Here is a 21,605-nt window from a genome sequence, read left to right on the forward strand (position 1 = left end):
TAATGGTACACGGTGAGGCGCTGTTATCATAAGTGTAGTGTGCTGAATTTAAAGTTTAACGTATTAACATCTGGAGCCATGCAGTGCAATTATGTACACAGTGGGAGATTGGCTTCACATCATCTGCAGTGTTTCTGATAAAACACACACACACACACACACACACACACACACACACACTAACCTTTCAGTTCAGGTTATCTTTTGCATAAATTGATTTCTAGGGGCGGTACTAACAGCCTTCACTGACGTCAACATGGATTGTTTTCACCCCCAAACGATCGAGGCCTTGAACAGTGAATGTCTTATTTACTTAAACGCCATATTTACTCTCAAAACAACAACCACACGTGGGTTTGGTGCCTCAGTCCCACGAGAAGTTTAGCGACTGACATGTCGAGCTACTCGTTTACACTTCTCTTGTTTCATTTATTCGACTCTGGATAACGTCTTTTTAAAGGCACCCATGTATCAAACACAAATGTATTTTGACTACCACCCGCTCACGTGCTTTCGTATTAACACTAGTGGTTCATTTACAAATGTGTAACGGCAAAAAACGAGTGGCGGAACTAAAAGCTGTAGTAGTCGTTTCCACACGGGTGGAATTAGTTGACGCACCTCGCCGTCAGAGTCGCATCTCGCATGAATGGAATGGTAGCTGTAAAAGCCTTAATTTAGGAATGGAAACTGTGTGGATGTCGTAGTTTGCGCTATGAGTCGGTATCTGTCGATGTAACGTGGACACGGTGTTCATTTTATTCAACTTCAACGTGTTCTCTCTCTCTCTGTGTGTGTGTGTGTGTGTGTGTGTGTGTGGACGCTAAATAGCTGCTAGACTAAAACTAGCAGTCAGGCTAGGTTGACGTTAACCTCATCGTTAGCCTGTGAGAGCTAGTCAGCCCTGCTTCCGGCTCCACAGAGCCGAAACACAGCGACGATGGTTGAACATATACTGGACCTGCCGGTGGAGAAGCAGATCTTTTATGCCGTTTTGGGATTCTCGTGGACGGTGTATCTATGGGAAGCTTACCTTTCTTACAGACAGGTGAGACAGCAGCACTCTCAAAAGTTCCTGCTTTGTAGCTAGCCTGTGCACGAGCCTGTGTGAATAGACTGTGACTATACGAGACAAAGCTACACATGTAGACGGCAGGCAGGTATGTTTCCCAAAGTAATATTAGATGGTAATGATTTCAACAATAGATGAACCCATCAAACAAACTACTGTAGTCAAAACATGGGATTTTATGTGTTGATAAATTAGGATTAAAAATAATTTACACAAATAGATTAAATGTGTGCTTTCTGGAGCATATATCTGTACAAAATCAAGAAAGATTTTACGCTCATTTTACAGTATTTTTCCTCATGATGTCTGTAATGTGTATCTGGAGCTACAGTGTAAACACACTGATGTGTAACACCGGTGCTGATCTCCTCCTTCCTTCACAGAGGAGGACGTACAGATCGACAACAAACGTGCCGCAGGAGCTCTGGAAGATCATGGACTCTGAGACGTTCGAGAAGTCGCGTCTGTATCAGCTGGATAAAAGCAACTTCAGCTTTTGGTCCGGACTCTACTCTGAGACCGAGGGGACGGTAATGCAGCCGTCGGATGGCTTCACTCGTCCCGTCACAGTCGGTAGTCACTGATGATGTCAGTGCGGCGTGTTTGATGTGATGCGTCTCATGTTTCAGTTGATCCTACTCCTGGGTGGAATCCCATTCCTGTGGGACGTTGCTGGTTCCGCGATGACCCGCGTGGGCTTTGGTTCAGAGTACGAGATCACCCAGTCGCTCGTGTTTCTGACGCTTGCCACGCTGTTCAGCGCCTTCACCGGACTTCCCTGGAGCGTGTACAACACGTTCGTCATCGAGGAGAAGCACGGCTTCAACCAGCAGGTACGCGCTCTCTGTGGGCCTGACGTGTGGAGGTTGAGTGTTTGTAGTTTTCCTTCCTCTGGAAGAAGAGCAGCAGCTGTGATCGTCTTGATTTCATCAGCTATAATATATCGTAACATGTATTCGAGATGTGTCACACTATCTTCCTCTCATGAACTCCAACGCTGCAATAGACGTTGTGTTCTTCTTTCATCTTCTTCTCTCTTTTTAATATGAATGTCTTGTGCTCCTCTCAGACGCTGGGCTTCTTCCTTAAAGACGCCGTGAAGAAGTTCATCGTGACGCAGTGCATCCTGCTGCCCGTCACCTCGCTGCTCCTCTACATCATCAAGATTGGTGGAGACTACTTCTTCATCTATGCCTGGCTCTTCACCCTGGCTGTTTCTCTGGTTAGTGGTGTTCAGCTGGTTGTTCTTCTGTGATGAAGGACTCGCTCTGTATTTGCACTTTGGCTGGTTGTTTGGTCCTAAAACCTCCTCTTCTCCTTCTTCTCAGGTGCTCGTCACGATCTATGCGGACTACATCGCTCCCCTGTTTGACAAGTTTGCTCCTTTGCCAGAAGGAGAGCTGAAGACGGACATTGAGTCCATGGCCAAGAGTATCAGCTTCCCCCTCACTAAGGTTTACGTAGTTGAAGGTAAAGTAGGACGACTTCATCTGGAGCTACGTTCCTGTTACCTCTTTGAGAACTTGTCACGATCGCATTATGATTATATTTAGTTTTTCATATGCGCTGGTCGTAGATGAACCGCTCTTAAATTGTCCTGAATGTTTCTACCTACATCCAGGTTCTAAGCGTTCGTCACACAGCAATGCGTACTTCTATGGGTTCTTCAAGAACAAACGCATTGTTCTGTTCGACACTCTGCTGGAGGACTACTCGCCTCTCAACAAGTCTGGGGAGCCGCAGCCCGAGCAGCCGGAGAGAGAGGACGCGTCCAGCGACCCTAAAGCCAAGCCCAAGGTTACAAACCACGGTTCTGTACATGCCTTGTAAAGGCTTTTTAGGAAGTGTTGGTTTCCGTTGACAGAACCCAAAGTCATCAACACGCATCGTCTCTTTGGACTTCTCCATCCGATATTTGTCATGTCATTTCGTGACTTTAAGTAAAATTATATTTTGGCTGTTCTGCAATGCAAGTGAAGAGAACAAGGAAGTTGTGTTTGTTTTTTTTTTAAAGCTCAGGACAGGTTTGGAAGTTCTGTTTTTGAGCACCATCTAGAGCATCCACCCAGAGGTGGAGAGACCAACAGACTCTGCTCTCTCTCTGTCAATAAAGCACACACGAAGGAATTCATTGTATCAATTTACATTTACCATTGACATCAACAGCACATGTACCTATTAATGTTCGGTCTGCCTGTGAGCTGGCAGTCATGTGGTTGTAACGTCTGTCTGTAATTCAACAGCTGTTCCTTTTTACTTTGTTACAGAACAAGAAACAAGGATGCAACAACTCTGAGATCCTTGCCGTCCTGGGTCACGAGCTCGGCCACTGGAAGCTCGGCCACATGGTCAAGAACATCGTCATCAGTCAGGTGACTCGTCTTCTTCACAATGTCTGCGCCAAGATTACAAGTTGGCCTGATCACACGCGATCAAATGCAGACGCAAATAACACGCGCTGACTCTGTCGTTCCTGCAGACGAACTCCTTCTTGTGCTTCTCCCTGTTTGCTGTTCTGATTGGACGCAAGGAGCTGTTTGTAGCGTTTGGCTTCAATGACAGCCAGCCCACTTTAATAGGCTTGATGATTATCTTCCAGTTCATCTTCTCCCCGTACAATGAGGTGAGTGTGGGATCGATTTCACATTGTCTCCACTTCTGAGCTTGTCGAGTTTGTTTCACAAATTTAGATTTTTATATCGTTTTTCTTCGCAGCTCCTGTCCTTCTGTCTGACGGTCCTGAGTCGCAGGTTCGAGTTCCAGGCGGATGCTTTTGCACGCGCCATGGGCAAAGCCTCGGAGCTCTGCTCTGCCCTCATCAAGCTCAACAAGGACAACCTGGGCTTCCCCGTGGCTGACTGGTTGTTCTCCATGTGGCACTATTCCCACCCTCCCCTCCTGGAGCGCCTCAGAGCGCTGGGCAGGATCAAGCAGGACTGACGGGGCCGGAAGGAGGAGGGCCGACTGCTGCCTCCTCCAAAGGGCCTCCGCAGACCGCTGCTGGCCCTGTGATGCACCCTGGCCTTTTTCTAACTGTCTGCCCACCCGAACCCCACCCGAACCCCACCCCACCCAACCTTGTTTTAGTCATTTCTCTACTTGCCATGATTTCTGTTTTGTTCCCTTTTGAAACTTTGTTTTAAACAAAACCAAAACATATCAGCACAAGCCAGCCTAAAAAAAACTAAATCTTAAGCCTGAACTTAAGTCTGCACTCTTTCTATAGAGACACCTAATATGCACTTGCTGAGAGCAATACATCTGGGCAATGTGCGTTTAGCAAAAGCTGCTGTTGGAGCACAGGTCACATGTTGCAGATTGACCTGAAGGTTTAGTTTCTGTATAATCTGTTTACATTTCCTTTTTTAGAATAAAAAAGACAGTTTAATTCTAAAACCTGAAACAGAATTATGCGTTTCTGTTGTGATGTGTTCACGACATCCAGCTGTTAAAGTCATCCGTTTTTAATTAATTTGATTTTAAGTGGTTAATCCTACAGAATTCTCAGATTTTATTTATTGTGGATTTGAAAAACAAAAAGACATGAAACCTACAAACGCTCTCGACACGATGCTTTCTGCAAATACACAGGCCACAGTTGGATTCGTCTCTCAAGTGCAGCCGCCGCTTCTTTTAAAAGAATCTCCGGACGAGCTCCAGAGCGAAAACGTTAATCTAGTCGTCAAACGCAGGTTCAACTCTGCAGACGCTGAGTCATGGTGACACACGTGTGAGTGCCTCTGGTTGTCTGTTTGTTCAGGCGATGGACGCGTTATGAACAGAGCGGTGCAGAATATTTCATTTGAGTTTAGGTTAGACATCTTTTTTTTTTTTACACGCTCTGCGGGGAAATAGTTTTATTTTTTCTAAAGCATATGTTTGTCGATCCGGTTCCAACCACACCTGTACATATGTAACTTAATGAGTTAGAGTAATGGCGTACGACGTGAATTGTGAAAAATGTTGAATGTGGTTTGAAGTTTTAAGTTGATGCTGTGTTTCTTAGTTTCTTCTCTTGGTTTTGGGCCCAGAGTTGCCTGGCAAGCAAAGTATTTAAGGGGACTTTGGGGGGGAAAGGGGGTCCGCGAGGGTCCTTTCACCACATAAGCCGGTGTTTGGTTTGTTCAGGGAGGGGACTGCATACTGTCTTTACTGCATTGAATAAAACCCTTCAAAGCATTCCTGATTGTTTCATGGTGTTATCTTTTAAATGGTTGTAAAAATAGAAAGTAATCTTGTGGATCTGAAGGTGGTGGAGCATTGCTGCATCGTTTAGGTCTGACAAGACCATGTTCAGTAACAGGCCTACGCCGTGTTACAGTAGATTAGAACACTTTATTAATCTCCAGAGGGGAAACTCATTCACCACCAAGAACTCAGACAGACCACAGACAGTCCACAGCGCACAACAGACAAAACACACATTACAGATAAATAACACCAGGAAATGCCATATGAAACATGATCGACATCAGAAAGATGATAAACCTAAAAAACACATTCAAAAATCTGACTGCTGCTGGAACAAAACAGCTTCTGAGTGGTTCAGTAGAACACTGAGGCTTCCTGAGTCACTCACTATTTGAAAATGTAATAAACTAACAAAAAAAGTAATACAAAAAAGAAGCTTGGAACAAATAATGACGTAATAAAAACAAGACGTCTGACAGTTATTAGTGTCGTAATGTCGACAAAAAGAAGAATTTATTGTTGACAAATTAACAAATCTACATAAAAAAACGAAACGTCAAATCAACGTGACGTCAGCAGTGCGAAAGTACGGAAACCCGCTTTGGGACCATACCACTTCTAAAAAGGGGACACGGTGTTTTCCTTTACACTATATTAAATGACTTGTTACTTATATTAAAATGAATCTGGTCGCGTGGTGTGTGTGTGTGTGGTAACATATGAATTGTTGCTTCCCTCGATTTCCTCTTAGAACAACTTATTGCTGGTGTCGTCCTCCCACCCCTGTCTGGCTAATAATGGCGTCGTCCTGTGGCGTATTTTGAGGACAAGGACACGAGCCCCCGCAAATAACTGTCACAAGTGTTTTCACCCGTGAGTGTTAAACATGGCGAGGTTTTTGAGGCCTAGCATCAGGACTTTTGTCACCTCACAGCTGAGAATGTCCGACCAGGTAACCTACGACCAGGAAACACATATCTAACGTTATATACGTGTATATGTGTATATGTATATATGTTTATATGTTTGTACTGCTGTGTGAGAACCGTTTTAAGTGAAACAGTCTCAGCTAACTGAAAGCTTGTTGGAACCAACTGTTGGTGACATGATTGTAGGTCAGAAGAACTTTGTAGTTCAGGGACCGATTTACAACAATGTCCTCAATTAAAACTGATTTATTCAAATCCTAGCACGTTGTGTCTGATTAAACCACCAGTAGCTGTGTTAAACTAACGTTAGCTTGTTTGCGAAGGAGTCCAGCTCTAGTGTTTTGTTTTTTGTCCTCATTGTTGCACAAACAGTTGCTGGTCTCTTCCTGTAGTGCCTCTATTATCAGTCACTCTGCTGACCTTTTCATACGCTCCAACTGCCTCAATGTCACACAAAGTCTCCTGAACAAAATCAACTTTGTGATTGTGTCATTTGAAAGCGGCACCGTCTCTTAAAAGTAATCTCTGCAGAGCATTTGGTTTCCGTGCTGAACTTCTCCCCGCCCTGTTTCAGCTGGGTGAGCTGGGTAAAGGTGCAGGAAAAGGTGGTGGCGGCGGAGGCTCCATCAGAGAGGCAGGTGGAGCCATGGGGAAGAAGCAGGCGGCCGAGGAGGAGATGTACTTTAAGTATGCACTTCTTTCTTTTACGGCAACAAAATGCAGACTAAGACAGCTCTGAATCCCTATAAGAGTCTGTTGATTAAGATCTTCTCTTACTGACCTAATGTCTCTCTCTGTCTCTTTGTCTCTGTCTCTTTGTCCATTCCCTCCCTCTCTTTCGCTCCTCTGTTGTCACACCTGTCCACCTGCACATCAGGCGTAAGGAGCGGGAGCAGCTGGCTGCGTTGAAGCAGCACCACCAGGAGGAAATCGACCACCACAAGAAGGAGATTGAACGTATGCAGCGCGAGATCGACCGCCACAAGGGAAAGATCAGGAAGCTGAAGCACGACGACTGAGTGAAAAGCTCCAGTAATGCACGCTCACCCACCCGCCCGCCCAGCCAGACACCTTCACTGCTTACTCAGATTGCTGCATGCACTGTGTCACCAGGACGGTCATGAATTCATGGGTAATTGTTCTGTAAATGCTTGAAGGTTATTAAAACCGTTCATAGAGTGATTATTGTTTCCGAGGCATGCTGAGAATCAAGTTGCACGACTTCTTGGAGCCTTTTCTCTCTTTGGTCGTCGCTGGTCAGTGTGATGTGGGTTGCATGCAAAACACCAAATTGAAGAAAAGTAAACATTTGAATGCTTCATCAACTCATTTCCTTGTGTGATGTATGAATAAATATGTAAATTTAAATGGCATTGATAGCGCTTTCTTTTAGTGCTCTGACCATCAGTTGATTTAATGATTTATTGCGTGCCATTAATCAAAGATAAAACCGGGAACATATCCAGCATTGAGAATTACAGACCAATTGCTCTGGCTAGAGTTCTTTCTAAAGTATTAGAACACATTCTCTTAGTCTTCAAGAATACATAACTATCAATTTGGTTTTAAAAATAAACATAGTACAGACTTATGTATATATGTAAGTGTAGGAGACATAACACTACAATATGTATGTGAATTAATCATTCTAAATTGCTTGTCATACAAGAGCGAGGGGTCCCTCACTATTTGATGAGGATTTTGCACTTTTGGTATTCTCATCAAACCATGTGAGCTAGATGGGGTAAGAGTGCATCTCCTTCCTAGTGACCGATGGGGTTCAACAAGGCGGAATACTATCACCTGCTCTTTTCATCTATATATGGAGCATCTCTCTAAAAAGTTAGTGTAAGACAGGCTGTATGTTGGGGGAAAGTTTTATTAAACCATCTGATGACTCGGTGGTCCTGTCTCCTTATAGCGCTGGAGACATTGGAACACATGTCTGTATGTTTTTGAACCACCAGTGACTTTGTTGTTGTTTTTGTTTTTGTTGCTGTATGGACTCATGTGTCTGGAAATAAAGTAGAATATATAAATTATCAGTTGGGAATCAATAGAGCATCACATTATTATTAAAATATGGTTTATTGTAAGTAAACTTCTCCCTCCAGACGAACGGCGGCGGTGGAACGTTTGTCCAAACTTCCCACGAGTAAGAAATATGTATGTCGTCACTTCCGTCTACTGCTGCCTTTTAAGACGAGCAACCCTCGTCTGTCTTTCTTTTCGCACATCATGGCGGACCGGTTCAACAAGGTGTGCAACCGCTGCGGAATATTAATGTGTTTTAATGCTATTTAGTGGAAGTTTAATCCGGTAATTTATAGATAATTTAGAGGTGATAACTACGGTGCTTCTCGGTGTTATCTTAGTTTGGTTCGGTGTTAGTCCTGAGACTAGATTTAAGGACTTGCTTGAGACGGCTCGTCGAAACTGAGTACATGCCTTCATCATGGCAGCCTCCCTAGCGAGCCACCGTCGTTAGCTTGCTAGCTTAAACTTGTGTCTTGATGAAGTTCAGCTCTGGGTGATATACGCGCTATTGTAACACTAATTGTAAAGCTTTCCTTTTACCATTTAGCTCAACGTCGTTATCTAAATAACGACGCTAGCTAACGTGTCGTGCTGTTACGTTGATGCTAAGCTAATGCTATGTCCTCATTGGGAAGTTCCATGTGGCAGTTATTAAAATGCTCACGTAGGAAAGACGTTTTTGAAAGGCCCTGAACGTGTAATTGCTTTAAATGTGCATTATGTTACCAATTTAAGATGAGAGGAAAGCTAACTTGTTGTTAAACGCAACTGTACAGTTAAACTTGTATTTCTTTTAAACCTGCAGGTTCTGCTACTTGATGGCAGGGGCCACCTTCTGGGCCGGCTTGCTGCCCTTGTGGCTAAACGGGTTCTGCTGGGTAAGTTTTAAATATCAATAATTGGGTGCAACGTTAACAGTTTTTGCTAAAGCCATTTATAATGGCCATACGAACACTGAATAAAACTGAGCAGCACAGTATTCACCAGAAGCCGCTGTGTCTCCTCAGTCTGTCAATGATGATAACTTTTACAGCTTTGCTTGAGTTTAACGACCATGAGAAAACTCTCATGCACTACCATCTGAGACATTGCATACTAAAGTAATGGCAGCTAGTGCCTTGAAGTATTTGTAACTCAGATTAAATGTCTCCATTATCCGCCCCTCTACAGTGAAGTACCTGGCCCTCCTACCAAGAGGATGAACACCAACCCCTCTCGTGGACCGTACCACTTCAGGGCTTCTGGGGGACTGTAAGAGGTGAGTTTGTTGTATAGAGAGATTAATTTGAACCGGCACAAGTTCTTTGCTCGACAGTGATGAGCTCTTTTGTCTCGAATCTGATCATCTCTTGATGAGACACTTTTCGGATCTGATTGCTGAGTTGAGCAGAGACGTTTGTGCTTTGACAAATTAAACTTAAAAAAACAACTGCTGTTGTTGTGTTTGAAAATGTGTTGAACTATGAAGTGTTCCCTCTAACAGGTATGCTGCCCCACAAAACCAAGAGAGGACAGGCTGCTCTTGAGAGGCTGAAGGTGTTTGACGGGATCCCCCCCGCCCTACGACAAGGTGATGATTCTACATCAGCCACACGGGGCCTCAGTGTGTCCCTGTTTGTCCCTCACATGTTGACCTCTGCTGTCTGTGATGATACATATTACCCTTACCAGCCTTATTTGAATAACACTGATAAGAAATCTATTATCTGAGCCATGCGGTCCTTTCAATGGTCACACACGCCGGTTTCTTCTTCTTCTCTGTCTGATTTTGTCTTTTGTTCCACAGAGGAAGCGCATGGTTGTTCCTGCTGCTCTTAAGATTGTACGTCTGAAACCCACTCGCAAGGTGAGCCTCAAATAACTGGTTTCCATGCCGACTTATTAAATAGGATTTGCGGGGAAATAGTTTTATTTTTTCTAAAGCATACGTTTGCCGATACGGTTCCAACCACACCTGTACATATGTAACTTAAATGAGTAGAGTAATGTAACTTAAATGAGTAGAGTAACGTAACTTAAATGAGTAGAGTAACGTAACTTAAATGAGTAGAGTAACTTAAATGAGTTGAGTAATGGAGTATGATGTGAAAACTGTTGACTGTGTACTGTCTTTACTGCACTGAATAAAATCCTTCAAAGCATTCCTGATTGTTTCATGGTTTTACTTTTTAAATTGTTATAATAATAAAATGTAATCTTTTGTGTCTAAACCTGACGGAGCATTGCTGCATCATTTAGGTTTTACCTTTCAGTGACGGGTCTACGCCTTGATTCATTTTAGTTTAATGTCAATAATCATGTGGGTCAATGACGTCCGTATTTTAGTGTCCGAGTCAAAAGTCAGGAGGTGCAACTGCAAGGAAAGTCACTTTATAGTTTAACACTAAGAATATTAAATGTTTTAATAGTTTTACATTAAAGGCAGGCTTGGTAATGAGAAACTATAACAGTATCAGTATAATATGAAGTGAAATCAACAGGACATACAGAGAGCACTAACAATGATTTGGCTTCAAGAGAAGCATCTTTCCAAAGAAAAGAGATGATGCATCTTGATAAGGCTGGTTTTTCATCTCCTGATTAGTAACTTTAGCATAAAACATCCCTCCTGTTACCGACACAGCAACAGGGTGGGCGTTAAATGTTGGAATTCATCATTGATTATGGATGTATTAGTTATATACTTTTAAAGTATTAGTTAAACATGGGATGCTTGTGGCCTCCGTCTGCTGCAGAACAGCAGCGGCGCTACAGGGAACGTCAGGATGCAGACCCTGAAAGAAGGAAGCAATACCTCAAAAAAGAGGAGAGGTGGAGAAAGGACCAAGTAAAAAGAAAGTGTTAGACCTCAGTGAAAGAGAAGAGAGCACAGAGCCAGGACTGCTCTTCCTCCAAGTCCAGACCCTCCTCCAGAGCCAGGCGATGCCCCACTACTGGGTCCCTCAGGGTTAGAAGACATGTGTTAGTCAGTCCATCATGTCCATGTATCACTCATGTTGTTGGGACATAAATCTGTTGACAGCCACAGTGCGGGGACTCTCCTTCCTTTTAGGGTGAACACTTGGTTTAAGGTTTAAAGAGACAGTCCACATCCTGAGTGTTTATCTCCCTTCAGGTCAGGGTGTTAGAGGATAAATGAGCTCACTAGCCGACACATTTACTTTGATGTGGAAACTGAAATCTTGATTAATATGCACTGTTGCTAATATATATATATATATATATATATATATATATATATATATATATATATATATATATATATATATATATATATATATATATATATATATACAGGTATAAAACAATGAATAAATAAGGTTTAGTGGTTAGGGGGTTAAGGAAGGGATGGTTTTACAATAAGGTAGAAGGGTATAGAGCGGTTACGGAACCAAATATCTGTTAGATTGTAAATTGTAACAATATGCTAACTGTGTTTTAGGCAATATATTGTTGGACGGAGGAAGAAGAAGGCTGCAGAATGAAATAATAACTAAAGGCCTTAAATAAATAAATAAATAAATAAAGTAAAATACATGAAGAGGTACCAGCGGTCCACACGTTCTATAGTGGATGGACGGCTGCGCAATCAAACTGTTAATAACATTAGGAGAATATTGTTATTACTGGAAAATATATACAGAAATAAATACAAACAAAAAACGAGAGAAAGTATAAATTCTCAGTTGGGAATCAATAGAGCATCACGTTATTATTAAAATATGGTTTATTGTAAGTAAACTTCTGCCTCCAGACGAACGGCGGCGGTGGAACGTTTGTCCAAACTTCCCACGAGTAAGAAATATATATATATATATGTCGTCACTTCCGTCTACCCCTGTCTTTTAGCTCGGGCAACCCCGTCTGTCTTTCTTTTCGCACATCATGGCGGACCGGTTCAATAAGGTGTGCAACCGCTGCGGAATCATAATGTGTTTTAATGCTATTTAATGGAAGTTTAATCCGGTAATTTATAGATAATTTAGAGGTGATAACTACGGTGCTTCTCGGTGTTATCTTAGTTTGTTTCGGTGTTAGTCCTGAGACTAGATTTAAGGACTTGTTTGAGACGGCTCGTCGAAGCTGAGTACATGCCTTCATCATGGCAGCCTCCCTAGCGAGCCAACGTCGTTAGCTTGCTAGCTTAAACTTGTGTCTTGATGAAGTTCAGCTCTGGGTGATATACGCGCTAATGTAACATTAACTATAAAGCTTAACTTAGTTTACCATTTAGTTGAACGTTTGTGCTCAACCTCGTTATCTGAATAACGGCGCTAGCTAACGTGTCGTGCTGTTACGTTGATGCTAAGCTAATGCTATGTCCTCATCGGCAAGTTCCATGTGGCAGTTATTAAAATGCTCTCGTAGGAAACACGTTTCTCTAAGGCCCTGAACGTGTAACTGTTTTAAATGTGCATTATGTTTAAAATGTGACCCGAAACTTTAACTGTGAGGTATACATGTGAAGCACCCGTCGGTTTCAGTTAAGATGAAAGGAAAGCTAATATTACAACTGTACAGTTAAACTTGTATTTCTTTTAAACCTGCAGGTTCTGCTACTTGATGGCAGGGGCCACCTTCTGGGCCGGCTTGCTGCCCTTGTGGCTAAACAGGTTCTGCTGGGTAAGTTTTAAATGTTAATATTTAGGTGCAACGTTAACAGTTTTTGCTAAAGCCATTTATAATGGCCATACGAACACTGAATAAAACTGAGCAGCACAGTATTCACCAGAAGCCGCTGTGTCTCCTCAGTCTGTCAATGATGATAACTTTTACAGCTTTGCTTGAGTTTAACGACCATGAGAAAACTCTCATGCACTACCATCTGAGACGGGATGAGGTGTCCCCAATGAGACCGGATTAGTTTGGCGTCCAAACATTAAACTGATGTCGTCTTTTAGGACACAAAGTGGTCGTGGTGAGATGTGAAGGAATCAACATTTCTGGAAACTTCTACCGTAACAAGCGTAAGTAGAGTTTAAGCTTCTTTCATTGTTCCTCTATTGATATGCTTGTCAGTGATGTTTTATCACTGTTGTTCGAGTTTAACGACCATGAGACAACCTCACATGCACTACCATCTGAGACACTGCATACCAAAGTAAAGACAGCCGGTGCCTGAATGTATTTAACTCAGATTAAATGTCTCCATTATCCGCCCCTCTACAGTGAAGTACCTGGCCTTCCTGCGCAAGAGGATGAACACCAACCCCTCTCGTGGACCGTACCACTTCAGGGCTCCCAGCAGGATCTTCTGGAGGACTGTAAGAGGTCAGTTTGTGACGCATGGAAGTTAAATCATTGCAATACTGACCAAAGATTCTTTAGAGCATGTGGCGTACATATAAAGTGTAAATGTAATTTACCGTCACTCGGTAGATTGTGCTCAAACGTTCTTAGAGATTAATTTGAAACGGCACAAGTTCATTTGCTTGACAGTGATGAGCTATTTAAACCGAAACTGATCATTTATTGATGAGAAACTTTTCGGATCTGATTGCTGAGTTGAGTAGGGATGTTTGTGCTTTGACAAATTAAACTTAAAAAAACAACTGCTGTTTGAAAATGTGTTGAACTATGAAGTGTTCCCTCTAACAGGTATGCTGCCCCACAAAACCAAGAGAGGACAGGCTGCTCTTGAGAGGCTGAAGGTGTTTGACGGGATCCCCCCGCCCTACGACAAGGTGATGATTCTACATCAGCCACACGGGGCCTCAGTGTGTCCCTGTTTGTCCCTCACATGTTGACCTCTGCTGTCTGTGATGATACATATTACCCTTACCAGCCTTATTTGAATAACACTGATAAGAAATCTATTATCTGAGCCATGCGGTCCTTTCAATGGTCACACACGCCGGTTTCTTCTTCTTCTTCTTCTCTGTCTGATTTTGTCTTTTGTTCCACAGAGGAAGCGCATGGTTGTTCCTGCTGCTCTTAAGATTGTGCGTCTGAAACCCACTCGCAAGGTGAGCCTCAAATAACTGGTTTCAGTGCCGACTTGTTAAATATGATTTTGGGGGACACGCTTGTAGAATTTTCAAATGTGGTCAGACGCTTGAACTCGCCTGCTGCAACAGTTGACGCGCCTCTTACTGACTCTTGACGCTTGTTCCTCAGTTCGCCCTCCTCGGCCGTCTGGCTCACGAGGTCGGCTGGAAGTACCAGGCCATCACAGCCACCCTGGAGGAGAAGAGGAAGGAGAAGGCGAAGCTCCGCTACGGCAAGAAAAAGACACTGATCAAGCTGACCAAGGTGGCGGAGAAGAACGTCGAGAGCAAAATCACAAAATACACAGACGTTCTGAAACAATATGGAGTCCTTGTTTGAGTCTCTGGCCAATAAAGATAAATAAATGTTTATAAAAAGTGTATGATTTCTTATTTTTGGATTTCTTAAGTTGATTATAAAGTGCCGACATGCTAAAAGCAGTTTGTTATGAATGAAGAAGTTGCTGTGGGGACTCAACATGAGTTTAGTTCTCAAAATGCCGTCAGACCGTTAAGTTCTACACACGCATCACACATGCATAGGTCTGAATCATTAAAGTGTCTGTAATGTACAGCGTTACCTTTGAGACCCTGCAGCGCTTCACTCTATGAACCTCATGGTGCATGTAATGGGAGAGATGCTGCATATTTCCAGAGTCGGCTGAACAGTACTTTAGAACGCTCTCTTGGCAAACGGAAGAATTAGTTTATGGTGTTTCAGCCGGAGGCGTTCTCTGAGGAGCCTGACTGAACCTGTACATCCTGAGACGTGTGAGCATTGTCTGAGGCATCAGAGGGTTTAATGTTCAGATTAAATTATTCACTGAATACTGAATCCTCAAGGCTGTGAGTAAAGAATCCTCAGCTGTGAGCGACGCTCTTTAAGAAACCTGACGGTTCAAATGATTGCAGTAACATATCAAGAGCAACCATAGAGGATTTTAAGTCTTTTTATTAAACGCCAGTAAAATATGAGGTTCATGACCTTCTTTTAGGACCCTTGAGTGATTTCTGATCAGTGTAATACAGATGTAGAGTAACCTGAGAATAGGATTATGGGAGTTCAATGTAGTTTTGATGTTGCAGTTGTTACACGGTTGCTGCATTGTTTTCTTTTACAGACATCAAAGACAGTTGACAAGATAATGACACTGATTTCATTTTGTTTTACCAAAACCAGGTGACATGAACTGAGCTCTTTCCTTCTGCAGTGGAACCTTTCCACCAGCAGAGAGCAGTGTTACGCTTAGCATGTGGTGGAAAGTCTTCAGAGCACTCATGTTTTAGGATTACCTTGTTCTTCAGAACTGCTCAGTATGTCAATAACCTCTGAGGACTTCTATTTATTGGAGATCAGTATTCTGAGGTCGCCTCCTCATGTTCCCTTTCTTGCTCTTCCCTCTTAATCTCATTTTGACACAACAGAAGACGTGTGAAGGCTTGTTCCGATGCATCAGAACGTGACGCCTTCAGACCCGGCGTGTCTCCTCTCCGCTCGCTGAAGCTGGATTCTGATCCTGAGACGAACGCTCGACAGACATCCCTCAACAACACGCTCACGATGCGCCTGCCTCTGCACCTCCTCCGAGCATCTTGCGATGTCTTAAAGTAATTAGTTGCGCATGTGTGGGCATTGTGTTTATGTCATATGGCATTTCTCATTTTGAGTGACTCCAACTGAGGCGAAACGTTGGCTATCTTCTGATTAAAGCCGGTGTCGTGTGGAGGATTACTGGTATTATCCACAGCTGGCAAGACATCCCATACGTTCTATGTCTGTCCCCCCCCTCTGTGTCGTAGATATACATATACTATACAAACATGGCCTTCCTGTAAAGCAGGCCCACTTAGGATCGGGAGGGAGGCCGATCTGACGCCTGTCTACCTGCGTTAAGGAGGGAAGCTGAGTCTTCAGCACACTGATGGAGAAATCCCCGTGACGATGCTTTCTGTCGACGGCTCTCCAATCACACAATCTGAGACGGGCTGAAAAAGAACCGGGATTGTCTGAAACTGGTCCCGTGGGCCCAGCCTGTTATGAGCTCCCACAATCACAGGCTAGAGACGCTCTCCTCCTCCTCCTCCTCCTCCTCCTCCTCCTCCTCCTCCTCCTCTTCCTCGTCCTTTGACTGGCTGGTGTTTGGTGTTCCGTTCCAGAATGGGAGCGTCCATCTGTCCGGGAGATACAAACAGTCTCGTATTTGGATGAGATTTAAAAGCCAAACTGAAAAGCAAAGACTGATTTTAACTTCCAGGTCTCACTTCAGTTTAGTCTAACCTTTCTCTAGCTGCTCTCGTTGTGACACACCTGACAGATTACATCACATCTGAAGCAGGTTTCACCACGTTCCACACATGAAGGTGTGAGTAATGAGGAAGATGTAAAGGCTCTCCCACACAAGCCTTTATTTGATGTTTCAGCTCATTGCTACTGAGCCTGTCTCAAGCTTATGCTCTTGAGCCATTATGGCACCAAAGATAGCTTTAAAATCAGATTAATGAAGAGGAGCACATCGGGGTGCACAGTTTGAATATCATACCTAATTTATTCCTGATGAAAATATGCAGAACGTCTGTGTGTGGGTCTGCGAAGACGACGAGCTGACTCCCTCTTTTCAACAGTTAGAGAGACGTTTTTCCGGTCTCACCCTGGAATGAGAACTAATTTATTCTAACGTCTCGAAGCCCGGCTTTGAGAAAGTCTAACAGAAAGATAACGAGCAGGAGGAAGAGATTCAGAAAAGAGAGAATCACAGACCTGACTGAGGAGCAAACGTCCGGTATCCATAAATCTGCAAAAGAAGAAAAACTGCCACGAGGATTGAATTCAAGTCCGTAGATAGACCGGCCTCTGCTCTGCTCAGTCCTGGACATCAACACAGTCCATTCATGCTCTGATGTCCTGTAAGCGTCTCACGTCGAGAGACAGAGCAGCGTCCTCATCGGTCGCTGACGTACAGTCCTCTGTCATCTTCAGCCTTGATGTGATGAAGATCAATCATCATGTCTAAAGTGTTATATTTCCTAAAACTCTTCACAAATAACACCACCATAACTGTGGCTCCTTCCTTTTGAAGTGATGTATTTAATACCACTGAGTATATCAAAGTGGATACTGTTACACAACATTCTTTGCACACCATTGAATCTACAATGTTGGTTTAATCGTGTTTATTTGTACTACTACGATATATATATTTTAATATGTACCCTCTGGCTAGTGAAGCAGTAACTGGGCCAGAACCTGGGCTGGGAGTCGTAGTCATATCCACAAACATGATGCGTCTACATATGTTGAAAAATGTGAAGACGGAGATTTCTTATCGCTCCAATATGGACGAACACACATTTGTCAGAGCCGCTGGTGGCAGCTGTCATGAGTACCTTTCAAACAAGCTCTTCACATGATGAATGCGCCGTAATGCGTTTTCATAAGCAGGAGGCGGAGCGAGGCGCGTTCACACCCGCTGACCTCTGAGTGGAATTGAAGTGATTTAGACTGACGGCGGTGCGACTCGACTCATTCAGTCGCGCTGAAGTCATTACATCCATTCACTGATAAGAGCAGCTGTGCGCTTCAGACAAGACTGCTGTGGCGCCAGATTGCCGTTGGGCTCGCGGACGCACCGATTGCATTCAGAAATGGAGATGCGGTGACGACCAATCACAGAGGCCTTCAATCGAGTTCACTGTAATGAAACATCTCGGACGCGTTCACAAGAGCTCGTAACCAACGACGAGGGGAAGCTGGCCTATCCGCTCTCTGTGGCACCCGATGTGTGAGAACACCAGAGAGTCCTGGAGGTCAAGTCTTCAAATAGACCAATGCGTCTCTTCTCTATATGTGATGATCGACTTCATCCTGGTGGGTTTCAAACACATCATCATCATCTTCTGCTCTGGGAACATCGTGAGACATCGGACTGACTCCCATGTGATCGGTTCCTCCTTTGGCTGCCTTTCGGTGTAAACCCTTTATGATTGTGGGGAAAAAAGGAAATATAAGTTATTGTGCTAAATGACTTCTTTCTCCGCTGCTCAAGGCTCCAGCTTTTATTCTCCTTATTCGAGGTTCGCCTCACAGAAAAAAAGCCGCTTTGTGAAGTTCCCAGTGTGCAGTCTGTCTCACACCTTCATTCAACTCACCGGTCCTCTTTTGTGCTGTTGATCTATGATCATGTTCTTTGTGTTCATCAGTGACGTGGATGCAGCTTTCGTCTTCATCATTAATTGTGGGCAATTTAGCAGCTTGTTGAGTGTTGCAACTCTAATTTGGGCATTAATTATATTACCTCTGAGTGTCTAATATTATAAATAGGTTGTTGCTAGAGAGAGATAGATAGAGAGAGAGAGATAGATAGAGATAGATAGATAGATAGATAGAGAGAGAGAGAGAGAGAGAGAGAGAGAGAGAGAGAGAGGGATGGATAGAGATAGATAGATAGATAGATAGATAGATAGAGAGAGAGAGAGAGAGAGAGAGAGAGGGATGGATAGAGATAGATAGATAGATAGATAGATAGATAGATAGATAGATAGATAGATAGATAGATAGACAGAGAGAGAGAGAGAGAGAGAGAGAGAGAGAGATAGACAGAGAGAGAGAGAGAGAGAGAGAGAGAGAGAGGGAGGGAGGGAGGGAGGGGGGGAGGGAGGGATGGATGGATATAGATAGATAGATAGATAGATAGATAGAGATGGATGGATGGATGGATGGATAGAGATAGATAGATAGATAGATAGATAGATAGACAGAGAGAGAGCGAGAGAGAGAGAGAGATAGATAGATAGATATAGATAGACAGACAGATAGACAGAGAGAGAGAGAGAGAGAGAGAGAGAGAGATAGATAGATAGATAGATAGATAGATAGATAGATAGATAGAGATGGATGGATGGATGGATGGATAGAGATAGATAGATAGATAGATAGATAGATAGACAGAGAGAGAGCGAGAGAGAGAGAGAGATAGATAGATAGAGATAGATAGACAGACAGATAGACAGAGAGAGAGAGAGAGAGAGAGAGAGAGAGATAGATAGATAGATAGATAGATAGATAGACAGATAGACAGAGAGAGAGAGAGAGAGAGAGAGAGAGAGATAGATAGAGATAGATAGACAGACAGATAGACAGAGAGAGAGAGAGAGAGAGAGAGGGAGGGAGGGAGGGAGGGGGGGAGGGAGGGATGGATGGATATAGATAGATAGATAGATAGATAGATAGAGATGGATGGATGGATGGATGGATAGAGATAGATAGATAGATAGATAGATAGATAGACAGAGAGAGAGCGAGAGAGAGAGAGAGATAGATAGATAGAGATAGATAGACAGACAGATAGACAGAGAGAGAGAGAGAGAGAGAGAGAGAGAGATAGATAGATAGATAGATAGATAGATAGACAGATAGACAGAGAGAGAGAGAGAGAGAGAGAGAGAGAGATAGATAGAGATAGATAGACAGACAGATAGACAGAGAGAGAGAGAGAGAGAGAGAGAGAGAGAGAGAGAGAGATAGAGATAGATAGATAGATAGATAGATAGATAGATAGACAGAGAGAGAGAGAGAGAGAGAGAGAGAGAGATAGATAGAGATAGATAGATAGATAGAGATAGATAGATAGATAGATAGATAGATAGATAGATAGATAGATAGATAGATAGATAGATAGATACTTTGGTGCTGAATGATTCATCGTTTTAGCTGACATCATATCAAGTCAAATACAGACACAAGAACAAAGGAAAGACAAGATCACTAATGAGAACTAAATACATGGATTGTCTCTGAATTCCTCATTTGGAATCATTTGATTATTTGATTATTTGGGTTAGGGTTAGGGTTAGAGTTGCTCTGCTGCTCCACTGATTATGTAACCTGGTTTTCCACAGGAGGGTAAAGAGCAGGATTATTAAAGTTGAAGGACAAAAGGTATTTTTCATTATCGGTCTCTGTGGTACAATAATCAATTGCTGCGTATTGATTCTTGGTTGGGTATATACAGTATATACAGGACAGCTTTCTGTTTATACCTTCTAAACAAAGAGGCAATATAAATATATATATATATATATATACATATATAACGATATTACATCTGAAGGAATTGATGCATTTAATGAGTTTTGCTCAAATCAATGTCCCGGTATATTCTGTAAAGCCTTAAATGGTTGATCTTCAAGTGAGAAGGCATTTACCCCGGAGAGACGTGAAGCGAATGCATTTCACGTGGACTTAATGCTTCTATCCTCTGCCTGCTTCGGTCTCTTCCAGCACCAACAGGGCTCTAAAACTGCCATCACAACACTTGTTAGGAATGTGTTGGTCCTCCTGCACAGCAGACCTCTCAGCAGCACAGCGCCAGTCATCAACATACACACACATGAACCATCCCGACTGATGGAGCGCATCCACAACCAAGTCCACCTCTAATTACTCGCTCTGAACCCGCTCAACGGGGACTGTAAACATCACCTGTAATGAGAGTGTTGACGTCAGGGGACACATTTCACACCAATACTCACTAGAAACCCACCATTGTTCAGATAACATGTGCCGACCAGTAACTCTTTAGCACATGCGGGATTTCCAGGTGGTACATATATATACTGTATGTGTGTCACATAAAGACAGTCTTGAGAGAATTGTGGGATAAACAACGAGCACAAACATGCAGTCATCCCCTCCTACTCCCCAACTAATCAACATATATGCACACTCTTGGGAATATGAGCAAGATATGGAATTGCTCTAAAGAAATCCGTCAATGTACAAATTCCCCCGAGTGCGCTGGTTATCCTCCACCGCCGGAGCACGCACCCCCCACAACAGCTCTTTCTATTCGCTCCCTGTTCACCGAGGTCATAATAAGACACAGCAAATATAACGATCTCCCTCATAACTTCCAGCCATCTGCTTTCCGCTCAGGCGGCTCATATCTGTGTCCGCTGGACGGACGGGGACTTCAGATGTTCTTCTGTGCAGACATCAATCCATACCGTCCTCATGCTTATATACGTATTAAGAGTTAGACTTCTTCTGAAAGCTGCCTAGAAAGAAGTTCAATCCCTAAAACACTCATTTGAAGCTCGTCATTTGCATAACATCCCAAGTGTGTGATGGATTTGTGTGCAGGTGTTGAATATACTACATGTGGCTTATATATTACAGAATTGCTGAAAGGATCCCTCAAGCTATTTCAAGACACACTGAATGTGAATATGTAGTATTTTATTTCCAAAACCCTCTCTTTTCCTGTAAATCATACAAATATTTTCTCATCTTCAGTCACATAAATATATCCTGTTATTGTGATCATGAAAACCAGCCCCAGCCCATCACCCTGTCCGTGAGTTCTCCACTCTGTTCGTCCGATCAGTCACACT

At 43.2% G+C, this 21,605-nt stretch overlaps 3 protein-coding genes and 3 non-coding genes across 6 annotated transcripts; all 6 read left to right on the forward strand.

The window, feature by feature from the left end:
• The first annotated feature begins 595 nt into the window (after positions 1-595).
• Positions 596-5,253, forward strand: zmpste24 (zinc metallopeptidase, STE24 homolog). The gene is made up of 9 exons (XM_068726459.1): positions 596-1,048; positions 1,456-1,602; positions 1,702-1,905; positions 2,142-2,294; positions 2,401-2,542; positions 2,694-2,869; positions 3,340-3,444; positions 3,552-3,695; positions 3,788-5,253. Exons 1-9 carry the CDS (start codon positions 941-943, stop codon positions 4,010-4,012), a joined length of 1,404 nt encoding a protein of 467 aa, XP_068582560.1. The 5' UTR covers positions 596-940; the 3' UTR covers positions 4,013-5,253.
• An 852-nt stretch (positions 5,254-6,105) lies between these two features.
• On the forward strand, positions 6,106-7,560 carry atp5if1b (ATP synthase inhibitory factor subunit 1b). The gene is made up of 3 exons (XM_068726285.1): positions 6,106-6,215; positions 6,767-6,879; positions 7,070-7,560. The coding sequence occupies exons 1-3, from the start codon at positions 6,150-6,152 to the stop codon at positions 7,209-7,211; spliced, it is 321 nt and encodes a 106-aa protein (XP_068582386.1). The 5' UTR covers positions 6,106-6,149; the 3' UTR covers positions 7,212-7,560.
• A 1,676-nt stretch (positions 7,561-9,236) lies between these two features.
• LOC137884635 (small nucleolar RNA Z195/SNORD33/SNORD32 family) lies at positions 9,237-9,319 on the forward strand. Its single transcript, XR_011104752.1, has one exon. It is a non-coding gene; the product is annotated as a small nucleolar RNA Z195/SNORD33/SNORD32 family (small nucleolar RNA).
• A 2,772-nt stretch (positions 9,320-12,091) lies between these two features.
• rpl13a (ribosomal protein L13a) lies at positions 12,092-14,597 on the forward strand. The gene is made up of 7 exons (XM_068726284.1): positions 12,092-12,135; positions 12,780-12,852; positions 13,131-13,196; positions 13,399-13,500; positions 13,828-13,913; positions 14,136-14,195; positions 14,347-14,597. The coding sequence occupies exons 1-7, from the start codon at positions 12,115-12,117 to the stop codon at positions 14,554-14,556; spliced, it is 618 nt and encodes a 205-aa protein (XP_068582385.1). The 5' UTR covers positions 12,092-12,114; the 3' UTR covers positions 14,557-14,597.
• LOC137884634 (small nucleolar RNA Z195/SNORD33/SNORD32 family) lies at positions 12,982-13,064 on the forward strand. The gene has a single exon (XR_011104751.1). It is a non-coding gene; the product is annotated as a small nucleolar RNA Z195/SNORD33/SNORD32 family (small nucleolar RNA).
• LOC137884636 (small nucleolar RNA Z195/SNORD33/SNORD32 family) lies at positions 13,241-13,320 on the forward strand. The gene has a single exon (XR_011104753.1). It is a non-coding gene; the product is annotated as a small nucleolar RNA Z195/SNORD33/SNORD32 family (small nucleolar RNA).
• Positions 14,598-21,605: the final 7,008 nt, after the last annotated feature.

The sequence above is a fragment of the Cebidichthys violaceus genome, unplaced genomic scaffold (genome assembly GCF_023349555.1).
Source record: "Cebidichthys violaceus isolate CVI_PGR_0920_01 unplaced genomic scaffold, fCebVio1.0.p SCAF_39, whole genome shotgun sequence".
In the NCBI taxonomy this organism is placed as follows: Eukaryota; Metazoa; Chordata; class Actinopteri; order Perciformes; family Stichaeidae; genus Cebidichthys; species Cebidichthys violaceus.

What these genes read in the sequence shown, in the direction of transcription:
- zmpste24 (XM_068726459.1), top strand. Translation starts at nt 941, where the DNA reads ATGGTTGAACATATACTGGACCTGCCGGTGGAGAAGCAGATCTTTTAT. An exon ending in TAAGGTTTACGTAGTTGAAG is followed by an intron (nt 2,543 to 2,693) that starts GTAAAGTAGGAC and finishes ACCTACATCCAG; the next exon opens with GTTCTAAGCGTTCGTCACAC. An exon ending in ACCCTAAAGCCAAGCCCAAG is followed by an intron (nt 2,870 to 3,339) that starts GTTACAAACCAC and finishes ACTTTGTTACAG; the next exon opens with AACAAGAAACAAGGATGCAA.
- atp5if1b (XM_068726285.1), top strand. Translation starts at nt 6,150, where the DNA reads ATGGCGAGGTTTTTGAGGCCTAGCATCAGGACTTTTGTCACCTCACAG. An exon ending in AGCTGAGAATGTCCGACCAG is followed by an intron (nt 6,216 to 6,766) that starts GTAACCTACGAC and finishes GCCCTGTTTCAG; the next exon opens with CTGGGTGAGCTGGGTAAAGG. An exon ending in GAGGAGGAGATGTACTTTAA is followed by an intron (nt 6,880 to 7,069) that starts GTATGCACTTCT and finishes CCTGCACATCAG; the next exon opens with GCGTAAGGAGCGGGAGCAGC.
- rpl13a (XM_068726284.1), top strand. Translation starts at nt 12,115, where the DNA reads ATGGCGGACCGGTTCAATAAG. An exon ending in GGCTAAACAGGTTCTGCTGG is followed by an intron (nt 12,853 to 13,130) that starts GTAAGTTTTAAA and finishes GTCGTCTTTTAG; the next exon opens with GACACAAAGTGGTCGTGGTG. An exon ending in CTTCTGGAGGACTGTAAGAG is followed by an intron (nt 13,501 to 13,827) that starts GTCAGTTTGTGA and finishes TCCCTCTAACAG; the next exon opens with GTATGCTGCCCCACAAAACC.